General features: G+C 46.1%; 1 protein-coding gene across 1 annotated transcript; it reads left to right on the forward strand.

Moving 5' to 3' along the window:
• The first annotated feature begins 1629 nt into the window (after positions 1-1629).
• On the forward strand, positions 1630-4806 carry LOC147960667 (uncharacterized). Its single transcript, XM_087533473.1, has 4 exons — positions 1630-1706; positions 3838-4126; positions 4247-4384; positions 4474-4806. The coding sequence occupies exons 1-4, from the start codon at positions 1630-1632 to the stop codon at positions 4804-4806; spliced, it is 837 nt and encodes a 278-aa protein (XP_087389599.1).
• The last annotated feature ends 7507 nt before the right edge of the window (positions 4807-12313 follow it).

The following is a 12313-nucleotide window of genomic DNA, read 5'->3' on the forward strand; positions in this document are numbered from 1 at the left end:
GTTTCTCATATGCAGATAAATTTTACAATCCATTCAAACATCTTTTTACATCATATGCGCAAATAAAGAGCAAAACGAAGACATTGATTTGTATGATTTCTTTGCTTTTTTTTTTCTTTTTCCGTGAGCCCAACTCTCAATTCTAGATATTTTTGTCGTCGTTGTTGTTGTTAGACCATGATCATAGGCTCCTGTTTTTCATTCAAACTCCAACTTAATTTATACATTTCGCCTAAAAGAATATAAAATAGTATAATTATCCACGTTAGACATCAAGTGTCATCGGTGGGATGGTTATCCACACGGGCATAAAACCTATTAAGCGTTACAAGAAGGGCGGCCAACCAGCTATGCCACATGGCGCAACCTAATTGGCCGCGGTGAGAAAGCTTTTAAAATATTATTTTTTAGATGGATGTGGGGATTTCCTTTCAAATATTTTCTTTTCCTTTTTAGATGGAGGTGAGGACCCCATGTTTTTTTTGAATGGAGGGCTATGCAAAGTGGCGCTCGCTGGTAGGCTGTGGTGGTAATTTTTTTTCTTTTTTTTTAGATAAAGGTGAGGATTTTTTTTCTAAGATTTCTTTGAGATGAAGACGAGGACCCCATGTATTCTTTTTAAATAGAAATATGCGCATAGCTTCCTTTTAAGCGGCACCACATGGTGATGCTTCAACCACTAGTGATAGCAATAGGTTGCCAATTTCATCGCGCCAAGGTCAACATACCATCGCCTTCCTCGTAGAAAAAACAAGCTACCAACACCTTCCCAACTCCCACCCACTGACAGTGGGCCAGTGCTATATGCTGGCGTGCCACTTTAGTAGCCTATATAGAGGAGGAGACAATGTATTTGCACGGCTGATGCAAGTTTTGAGTACCATGTATTTTACAACTTTAGGTATTAAAGTGGTCATTGAGCGCATGTTTAAGCACTTTCAATGTATTTACCTCATGTTTAGCGAAAACACTATTTCTTTGTTCACAATTATAAGACGTTTTGAATATTTCAATATGGATTATATACACATTACCCCGCAAAAAAAGATTACAACATGTTATAATTGTGAATCAGAAAAAAGTTAGAACATGTTATAATTGTGAATGGAGGTAATAGTAAGCAACGAGCAAAGAAGAGTCCAAAATCACGTATCCGTGAAACCGTAATTGTTGTTATTGGGCAACTTTTACCCAAAAAATTAAGCTGGAACCATGGACACCCCGGACGCACGCAGCATTGCGAAGAGTTTTCCTCTCGGTGCTTGGTGGCTGGACCCTAGCCATGGTCCTTCCGCGGCTTCCCTTCGCTGATGACCTCAGTCGTCGGTGGTAAGGGGGCCGTCGGATCCACACGTGTGAATCGTTTTTAGGCCCTCATAGTTAGGTTTTTAAGTTGTTTATCGTCTTGGCTTCGGCGACGGTGATGGTAGGGCTCAATAAAGATTCTTTAGATCCTTCCATGACGAGGTGATCGGTCCTATGGTTGGAAAAGAATTTGGAAACTAGTCTGTGTAAGGATGACGTGGTGGCGGCGGCATCCTTGTGGTGGAACTGTGCCCTCGAGTTCCACTGTTGCGATGGCGTTTGCTCCAGCGCCGACGCGGAGCTTGGGAGTTAGTCTAGGAGCGGATGCAGATTGTGGTCTGCATCGACGTCATCTGGAAAATGATGGGTCGTGTGCTGGGTTCATGGCTCGTGGATGGCAGGTATGGTTTCCTTCTTCGACGTCTTGGTCATGCGTGGTGCCAGATCTAGAGTTCGATGGCGTGCCCGGTGTGTTGCCATGGTCTGATTTGGTTTCGCCTTTGGTGAGCTATCTTGGAGGTCCGTACAGCTGCATATCATGTTACCAAAACCATAATTTTGCTTATGTGACAAGTATTTAATGAGAAAAGAGGTGGTTGTGGTAACATAATATGTTACTGTAACATAGCACTTTCCGAGGCAAATGAGTATGAGTTAATAAATGAAGCAATCTATGACACTACTACTATGTTATTTTGCACTATGAAGATAGTAACTTAGACTAATGTCATATATATGACACTACTGTAAGTTACTCCCCACTATGACCAGCCTCAGTAGCTTTTACTACAATAGTTTTCTAATTTTTGCATGTCAGTTCGTTGATGATCGGATCAGGTGGAAGCCCAAACGTCGAGCAACGAAACGATCCAAAGATGGCTGCTCGGTCAAGCTTCGCCACTCGACACTGAATCTGATGGCGCCATGATAGGCCATACGTACTACGTCGATTGGTCGTAGATCATTTTTTTAGTACTACTAGTAGTACTCCCTCCGTCCACGTGCATAGGCCGTCTAAGGCTGGCTATAGTAAGAAATAAGAGGGTGTTTGTTTTTAGGAATTTTTTTGTGTAGGGATTAGAAAAAGTCTTTTTTAGAGACTTTTTTATCAAACGAGAGGGATTTTTTAGGGACTAAACTAGGCATTTGGGACTAAATGAAGAAGATTTTAGGACTTTTTGAGACTTTTTCAACAATGCCCCTCCATGCACCCATTGGCCCGCCACCCCATGGTGTTGTTTGATTGTTATTTTTTTATATACTAGGGGCAACATGGTCATTTAATAACCTCTAGGAAGGGACTAGGGACTTTTTAGTCTCTGAAAACAAACAGGGAGAGACTTACAAACAGGGAGGGACTTTTTAGAGACTAGGGACTTTTTAGTTGGGACTATAAAAAGTCCTAGGACTAGAGAACCAAACACCATCTAACTTAGAGCAAGTATAATAGAGATGAGTCAGCGGGCTATAAGAAATAAACTAGTATATTTCTGCTTGGTTGGAGGAAAGAGAAGAGAAGAGAGAAGGTAAGTGGCTTCTTCGTGAAGAGCCGGCTCTAGCACGTGCTCCTAGTCACTTTATGAAAATGAAAGTGGGTCACATAATAAAAAAGTAGTACACTCTTTTGATCTATTATTGTACATGTTGGCTATAAGATGGGTTGTATATGACATGTCACTGGTTTATAGCCAGCATCTGGCTATACTATTAACCATGCTCTTAGACTAGTAACATGCATATGTTACTAGTCTGTATTACTACCTTTATAGTACATAGTATCATAGATTAGTATCATAGGTGGTCTTATTTATTGCCATGCATGACACAGTAACATCACATTTATTATGTTACAGTATCTATCTATGTTATTATAATCATCTCTCTCTTCTTTAATTACCTCTCACATAAGCATGTTTGTAAGTTCCAAATATATGATACTATTTATGTTACCCCCACTATGACCAGCCAGTGGCACTGTGATTTAGGCGCGTAGAGATTGGGTCAGATGAAAATTAAATCATCTGTTTTATGAGCAGCTAGGGCGCCATCCAAACATGGCAGCCAACCAACTTGCTTGTTAATAGGTGGATTGCATGCAAACATAATTAGTGCTCTTTGCATGCACGGGAAGATGTATAGGCTATTTGCATGCACTGGATGTGCAGATTCATGTGCGGTCTAGGATTGGTCACGTAATTAATTACCACCTCTTGTGAATTGACAATAGCGACTTATACTCTTAGAAATCCTGAATTCTCTAAGGCTGGTCACAATAGGCAAGAACATAAGCTAGTAACTTACACACTTTCCTAGATTATGTTACTACCTTCATAGTGGGTAGGAACATCTATGTAGTGTCATACAACGATGTGTTTATTAGGTTATAGACTCATTGTTTCTTGAAGTGTGTGATGTTTCGGTAACTTAGCTAATTACCACAAGCACCTCTCTCTTCATTAAATATGTGCCACATAAATAAAGTTGTATTGGAGTGTATAATGTTATTCTTAAATTCCTCCCCATTGTGACCAGCCTAAAATGCCTTATGCACTTGGAACGGAAGGAGTACTATAGCTCTCTGGTTTTGCAGTTTGCGCAGCACCAGGCAGCAGCAGAAGCATCGGACGAGGGCTACTACGGCTTCATCATGACGCTGGACGTGTACGGCCTAGCTCTGAGCCCCGAGCAGTACAGCTTGGCCTCGGTCTGGCTCATCGACCACGGAGACGGCGCGGCGGCCAACTACAACGCCATCCAGATCGGCTGGGAGGCGCCGTCCGTCTACGGCGATTCCCGCACTCGCTTGGCCGCTATTTGGACGGTGCGTGACCGACTGGAATCTCGTTAAGTTTTCTCGAAAAAAAATGTTTATGTTGATTTTGAGTGGTTTCTGATCGTATTCTTGATGCTACATACTTTTGTGGCGAGTGATGGATCCCAGAAAGCTTTCTGCCGCAACGCAGACTGCGCCATTGGCTTCCAGCCAGAAGAGGGCGCGCCCATGTCTCTGGGCGACGTGATTCAGGCCGTCTCCCAGCCCGGAGGACCCAAGCAAACCATCACGATCAAAGTCATCAAGGTACGTATATATTATACCAGTCTAAACCACCGTTCAAGATCTGTTAATTTCCACGTTCATTCAACTTGTCTAATAAACTGTAAATGCAGGACGGTGAGCTGGGAGATTGGCTGGCGTACTGTGGGCTCAACGGGGACGGCCTTGCGCTGATCGGCCGTTTCCCCAGGTCGCTCTTCGCCGGAGGGATGGCGGACCGGGCGTCGCGCATCCAGTTCGGCGGCTTCGTGCAGACCCGCGCCACGGACCTGGCTCCCATGGGCAGCGGCTACCTCCCCACCAACGTGGCCGCCGCGTCCATCAGTGACGTGCAGTTCATCGATCGGAGCGGCCATGCTTCGCCGGTGACGGGACAACTGCCGACGTACATGACCGATCCGAATGTCTACGTGGCTACTGACATGGCCGATGGCCAGTTCTTCTAGGAGGGGCCCTTGGAGTCCACAGATTGATCGACGGCACATTTTACTATCATACTATTAAAAATGCCCGTGCATTGTGGTGGCGGCGTCCCCTTCGCGGGGGATAACGGGCCAGGTGGTGGGTTCTTGTGGCGGCGGATCTTGGAATCACATGTTCGGGCTCATCGTGGGACACACGTGGAGGCCGAAGCTTCCTCCAGTGTCGATGACGCTTGACAATATATTATTAATAGTGTAAAATCCAGCAGCCGAACACCATCGGTCCGGAAATAAAGCGGAAATCAAACCCTGAAGCCGTATACCTCGCGACAACAGTAACTCCTCCAGATAGCCACTAATTCTATGATACAAGACAGAACATAAACGAAAAATATACAACTCCTAGGCTATGCCTTCAAGAAGGAATCACCGCACATGCGCCGATGATGGCGAGTCCACCACAAGGTTGAACTTCGGATTCTCATCCCCAAAGCCAGGCTTCGATCCACCACCTTCAGCAAGGACACGACAGGCGCGCGACGACATAGCCCGATCCAAGATCTTGTGTTTCCACTGGAGTGCATAAACTCGTCGTTGAAGCCATATCCGCCCTTATCCGTCTACTGATGCTTCGATAGGCGGATACCTCTGGAGGAGACAACGGAAGTAAAAGACATCTCATACCGCCTGCCTCCCGCTACTGTCGCACCACTTTCGATCCAACTACAACACGCTAAACATGACACCTCCACCAAAGCCATCGTGCATCACCTGCCGGTAGTAGACATGACTTGACGTCTCCGTATAAGACGTCATGCGTAGAATCCATCGATAGCGCATCCACCGGTGGCTTCACCTGCTGATGACAGGCATCGCCCGACAACTCCGAAAATGGCATATGTGTCACCTGCTGAGCCGCATCAAACCCGTTGGTGGAACGGACATCCCATACCGCCACCAGCCTGAAAAGGCCGTCACCACCTCGAGATCCGGACTCTGAGTCGCCCACACGACCCCGGAGTCCGCCGTTGTTGATGAAGAGGGGCCGCTGCCTCGATTTCGGGCGCTACAGGGAGCACCCACTCTCGCGCCAGCCGCTGTTGTCGCCCATACAACGCCAACCGCCGCCGCGATCCTGTGCATGCACTAGTAGAAAACAGGGCTATGGTCCAGGCCGGCTCAGCCCATTAGTCCCGGTTCAGTGTAGAACCGGGACTAATGTGGGCATTGGTCCCGGTTCGTGAGCCCACGGGGCCGGCCGTACCACGTGGGCCATTGGTCCCGGTTCGTCTGGACCTTTTGGTCCCGGTTGGTGGGACGAACCGGGACCAATGGGCCTCGCTCCTGGCCCACCACCATTGGTCCCGGTTGGTGGCCTGAACCGGGACCAAAGGCTCCCCTTTAGTCCCGGTTCTTGCCACAAATCGGGACCAATGAGGTGCCTATATATACCCTCGCCCGCGAGCAGAGCACTCCAGTGCTCTGTTTTTCTCTGGCCGGCGAGGGGAGGGGTTTGTGGTGCTCTAGCTCACCTCCTATGCACATGAGGTGTTCGATGGAATGCCCGAGCCACACTACTTAAACTTTCTCCTCTCGAAGCTCGACCTCCAAGCTCCATTTTCCTCGAGATTTGTCTAGATTTAGCGGTCCGTCACGCCCCGTCCCCGTCTTCACCGCCGTCGATCACCCGCGCTGATCTCATCACCGACACCACCGTGGTGAGCCTCTTGTTCTTATCTTCTTTCTGAAAGGAAAAATATTCTTACTTGTCTGTTTAGATAGATACTTGTATCATTTTCTTACATTTATTATTGCATCTTATATAGTGCGATGGTTTTGGTATCCGCCCCCGTCGGCCCTTGTCCTGTCTATGATTCGGATTTGGTATGTATATTATCTTCATAACTATTGGTTCATTTATTGTTTATGAAAATTATGCCGACCAACGTGACATAGATTTTATTTATCTAGGATGTATGTGAATCGGAAATGCCAACCGACCCTATTGTCGAGAGGTTAAATTTAGTTGAAGAAGAAAACAATTTGTTGAAGGAAAAAATAAAAAAATTGAGGAGGAGAAGATGATATTGGAGTTGCATGTTGCGGATGTCGTCGATGATCACAAGATCAAGATGGATGCAATGCGCTTGAAGATTAGAAAGATTAGAAAATATGCCATTCATACCGAGGCTTGGTATCATTATGCCGTTGGATCAATTGTTACCTTGGTTGCGATTATGATCGCATTTGTTTTCGCATTGAAATGTTTTACATAGTTTCAATGTATGGTTTAATTAATTAGATGCTCTGGAGAGCTATATGTTGTTAGATGAGAACTATGTATGCACTTTGGTTTTAATGTGATGATGAACTTCTATTAATTTGGACACTTAATTATATATAATGCACGCAGATGAACCGGCAATGGATGTACGGTGACAGACACACCCGCGAGTACATTAAGGGCGTGCATGAGTTTCTCGATGCGGCTGAGGCAAACAAGCAGAATGGTTTTATGTGTTGTCCATGCACTGAATGTGGGAATACGAGGTCTTACTCTAACCGGAAAATCCTTCACTCCCACCTGCTTTACAAGGGTTTCATGCCACACTATAATGTTTGGACGAGGCACGGAGAAATAGGGGTTATGATGGAAGACGGCGAAGAAGAAGAGTATGATGACAACTATGTGCCCCCTGAATACGGTGATGCTGCAACGGGGGGAGCTGGTGAAGATCAAGAGGAACCAGACGATGTGCCCAATGATGCTGCCACGGGTGAAGCTGCTGAAGATAAAGAGGAACCAGACGATGTGCCCGATGATGATGATCTCTGCCGGGTCATTGTCGATGCAAGGACGCAATGCATTAGTCAAAAGGAGAAGCTGAAGTTCGATCGCATGTTAGAGGATCACAAAAAAGGGTTATACCCCAATTGCGAAGATGGCAACACAAAGCTCGGTACCGTACTGGAATTGCTGCAGTGGAAGGCAGAGAATGCTGTGGCTGACAAAGGATTTGAGAAGCTACTGAAAATATTGAAGAAGAAGCTTCCAAACGATAACGAATTGCCCGACAGTACATACGCAGCAAAGAAGGTCGTATGCCCTCTAGGATTGGAGGTGGAGAAGATACATGCATGCCCTAATGACTGCATCCTCTACCGCGGTGCCTACAAGGATCTGAACGAATGCCCAGTATGCGGTGCGTTGCGGTATAAGATCAGACGAGATGACCCTGGTGATGTTGACGGCGAGCCCCTCAGGAAGAGGGTTCCTGCGAAGGTGATGTGGTATGCTCCTATGATACCACGGTTGAAACGTCTGTTCAGAAACGAAGAGCATGCCAAGTTGATGCGATGGCACAATGAGAACCGAAAGAAAGATGGGAAGTTGAGAGCACCCACTGACGGGTCGCAGTGGAGAAAAATCGAGAGAAAGTACTGGGATGAGTTTGCAAAGGACCCAAGGAATGTATGGTTTGCTTTAAGCGCGGATGGCATTAATCCTTTCGGGGAGCAGAGCAGCAATCACAGCACTTGGCCCGTGACTCTATGTATGTATAACCTTCCTCCTTGGATGTGCATGAAGCGGAAGTTCATTATGATGCCAGTTCTCATCCAAGGCCCTAAACAACCCGGCAACGAAATTGATGTGTACCTAAGGCCATTAGTTGAAGAACTTTTACAGCTGTGGAATGGAAACGGTGTACGTACGTGGGATGAGCACAGACAGGAGGAATTTAACCTTAAGGCGTTGCTGTTCGTGACCATCAACGATTGGCCCGCTCTCAGTAAACTTTCAGGACAGACAAACAAAGGATACCACGCATGCACGCACTGTTTAGATGACACTGAAAGTATATACCTGGACAAATGCAGGAAGAATGTGTACCTGGGCCATCGTCAATTTCTTCCGACCAACCATCAATGTCGAAAGAAAGGCAAGCATTTCAAAGGCGAGGCAGATCACCGGAAGAAGCCCGCCATGCGCACCGGTGATCACGTGCTTGCTATGGTCAATGATTTACACTACGTAATCTTTGGAAAGGGTCCCGGTGGACTAGCTGTTCCGAATGACGCTGAGGGACACGCACCCATGTGGAAGAAGAAATCTATATTTTGGGACCTACCCTACTGGAAAGACCTAGAGGTCCGCTCCTCAATCGACGTGATGCACGTGACGAAGAACCTTTGCGTGAACCTGCTAGGCTTCTTGGGCGTGTATGGGAAGATAAAAGATACACCTGAGGCACGAGAGGACCTGCAACGTTTGCACGAAAGAGACGGCATGCCTCCGAAGCAGTATAAAGGTCCTGCCAGCTACACTCTTACGAAAGAAGAGAAAGAAATCTTCTTTGAATGCCTGCTCAGTATGAAGGTCACGACTGGCTTCTCGTCGAATATAAAGGGAATAATAAATATGCCAGAGAAAAAGTTTCAGAACCTAAAGTCTCATGACTGCCACGTGATTATGACGCAACTGCTTCCGGTTGCATTGAGGGGGCTTCTACCGGAAAACGTCCGATTAGCCATTGTGAAGCTATGTGCATTCCTCAATGCAATCTCTCAGAAGGTGATCGATCCAGAAATCGTACCAAGGCTAAGGAGTGATGTGGCGCAATGTCTTGTCAGTTTCGAGTTGGTGTTCCCACCATCCTTCTTCAATATCATGACGCACGTCCTAGTTCATCTAGTCGACGAGATTGTCATCCTGGGGCCCGTATTTCTACACAATATGTTCCCCTTTGAGAGGTTCATGGGAGTCCTAAAGAAATATGTCCGTAACCGCGCTAGGCCAGAAGGAAGCATCTCCATGGGCCATCAAACAGAGGATGTTATCGGGTTTTGTGTTGACTTCATTCCTGGCCTTAACAAGATAGGTCTCCCTAAATCGCGGTATGAGGGGAGACTGACTTGAAAAGGCACTCTAGGAAGAGACTCAATAATATGCAGGGACGGATATTCTTGGTCTCAAGCACACTACACAGTTCTACAAAACTCTACCTTGGTGACCCCGTATGTCGATGAACACAAGAACAGTCTGCGCTCCAAACACCCGGAGCAGTGCGACGACTGGATTACATGTGAACACATCAGGACTTTCAGCAGTTGGTTGGAAACACGTCTCAGAGGTGACAACACTGTTTGTGATGAGTTGTACTTGTTGTCCAGGGGACCATCTTTGACTGTATTGACTTACAAAGGATACGAGATAAATGGGAATACATTTTACACGATCGCCCAAGATCAAAAGAGCACCAACCAAAACAGCGGTGTCCGCTTTTGATGCAGCAACCGAGAGCGGAAAGGACACATATTATGGTTACATAGTGGACATATGGGAACTTGACTACGGACCTGATTTTAAGGTCCCTTTGTTTAAGTGCAAATGGGTCAATCTGTTAGGCGGCGGGGTACAGGTAGACCCACAGTACGGAATGACAACAGTGTATCTGAAAAATCTTGGGTACACTGACGAACCGTTCGTCCTAGCCAATGATGTGGCACAGGTTATCTATGTGAAGGACATGTCTACCAAACCGAGAAAAAGAAAAGATAAGGAAGCGAATACATCATACGATGAGCCAAAGCGCCACATAGTTCTTTCAGGAAAAAGGGACATCCTGGGAGTGGACGGCAAGACAGACATGTCTGAAGATTATGAAAAGTTTCATGAAATTCCTCCCTTCAGTGTCAAGGCTGACCCAAGCATCCTGATAAACAATGAAGATTATCCATGGTTACGGCGCAATAAGCAAATGACACAAGCGAAGAAAAAATGAAGACTTCCTCCCGCAATAAGCAAATGCTATGTGGGTGAAATTATGATACCATCCCAACTTTCAACTTTTTCAGAGTTCATTTGAAATGTTTTCATGTCTTATGGTTCGAAACTTTGATACTTCGAAAGTGATTGTCCATTTTGTACACGAAGTGCATCAAGTTTTTGTCGTAACCCTCTCTACTTTTTGGAACATGCTATGTGGGTGAAATGATGATACCATGCCAACTTTCAACCTTTTCAGAGTTCATTTTGAAATGCTTTCCAATTTCAGAGTCATCTAGCTCAAAGAATGAATTAATAGCAAACAGAATGAACTACAAAACTTTTATGAAAATAAAAACAATCAATTAAAATATTATGTTATGATCAACTAAAATAAAACTATAATATTCTTCAATAGCAAAAAGAATATAGTTTGTGTGACCTAAAATCAAACTATAAGTATTTAATTGTAAGTATAAATAAAAAATAAATAGCAAAGAAGAAAAAAATTCTAATTTTATAGTAAAGTTATTCATAAACTAGTGATTCACACAAATTTTTAAAAATTCAAATTTAAACTATTTAAAATTTAAAACTAATGGCACTAACAGAAAGTTTATAATTTTTGTGACTTAAAAGCAAAAAGAAATCACTAAAAAACTGTAAGTATTTAGTTTTAAGTAGAAATAAAAAAATAAAAAACCAAAAAAATATAGAAATAAAAAATAAAAAACCAAAAAAAATGCCACCAACTGGGCCTCCACGGCCTGAATACGACTAGAAACCCTACATGGGCCAGGATCCAGGCCCGCAGAAGGCCCAATAGGCCCACAGGCAAAGCAGTGTCAAATTAGGCCCATAGGCTTGCTATTCAGAGGAGTTCGAGAGGGAGGAGGCAGCAGAGCTTATAAACCAGTGCCGGGCGCTCTCAACTAGCGATGTGGGACTAAACTTATGGGCGCGGGCAGCACAAGGGCATTGGTCCCGGTTGGTGGCACCAACCGGGACTAAAGGGGGCATTGGTCACGGTTCGTGGCACCAACCGTGACCATTGCCCCCCTTTAGTCCCGGTTGGTGCCACCAACCGGGACCAATGCGCTTCGCTTTCCGCCCTTTGGCCTGCCGAAAAGAGGCCATTGGTCTCGGTTCGTGGCACCAACCGGGACTAATGCCAACCTTTAGTCCCGGTTGCTGCCACGAACCGAGACTAAAGCCTCTGCTATATAAGGCACACTTTGGAATTTTTCATTCTCATCTTGCAGTTGCCCCGACGCCGCCCGCCCCCATCGTCGCCGTCGCCCGCGCCGCGTGCCGCCCCGGCCTGCCCACGTCGCCGTCGCCCTCGTCGCCCTGCCCCGACGCCGCCTGCCCCCATCGTCGCCGTCGCCCGCGCCCATCGTCGCCGTCGCCCGCGCCGCGCGCCGCCCCGCCGTCGCCGTCGCCCGCCCGCCCCCATCGTCGCCGTCGCCCGCCCACCCCCATCGTCGCCGTCGCCCGCGTCGCCGTCGCCGTCGCCGTCGCCCGCCCGCCCCCATCGTCGCCGTCGCCGTCGCCGTCGCCGGACTCCGCGGTCCTCCTCTGGTCCGGCCGCGGCGCCCTAGCTATATGCTTTTTTTGTTATATGCTTTTTTTTTCTGTTATATGTTTTTTTTTCTGTTATATGCTTTTTTTTTCTGTTATATGCTTTTTTTTCATGTATATATGCAAAAAATAGTTTTTTAGAAAAATTAGGATTTTTTTCTGTTCATAGATTTTTTTCATATA

This window comes from Triticum urartu, chromosome 7A (genome assembly GCF_056163025.1).
Source record: "Triticum urartu cultivar PI428250 chromosome 7A, HENAU_Tu73, whole genome shotgun sequence".
Classification (NCBI taxonomy): Eukaryota; Viridiplantae; Streptophyta; class Magnoliopsida; order Poales; family Poaceae; genus Triticum; species Triticum urartu.

What these genes read in the sequence shown, in the direction of transcription:
- LOC147960667 (XM_087533473.1), top strand. Translation starts at nt 1,630, where the DNA reads ATGCAGATTGTGGTCTGCATCGACGTCATCTGGAAAATGATGGGTCGT. An exon ending in GCTTGGCCGCTATTTGGACG is followed by an intron (nt 4,127 to 4,246) that starts GTGCGTGACCGA and finishes GATGGATCCCAG; the next exon opens with AAAGCTTTCTGCCGCAACGC. An exon ending in TCACGATCAAAGTCATCAAG is followed by an intron (nt 4,385 to 4,473) that starts GTACGTATATAT and finishes CTGTAAATGCAG; the next exon opens with GACGGTGAGCTGGGAGATTG.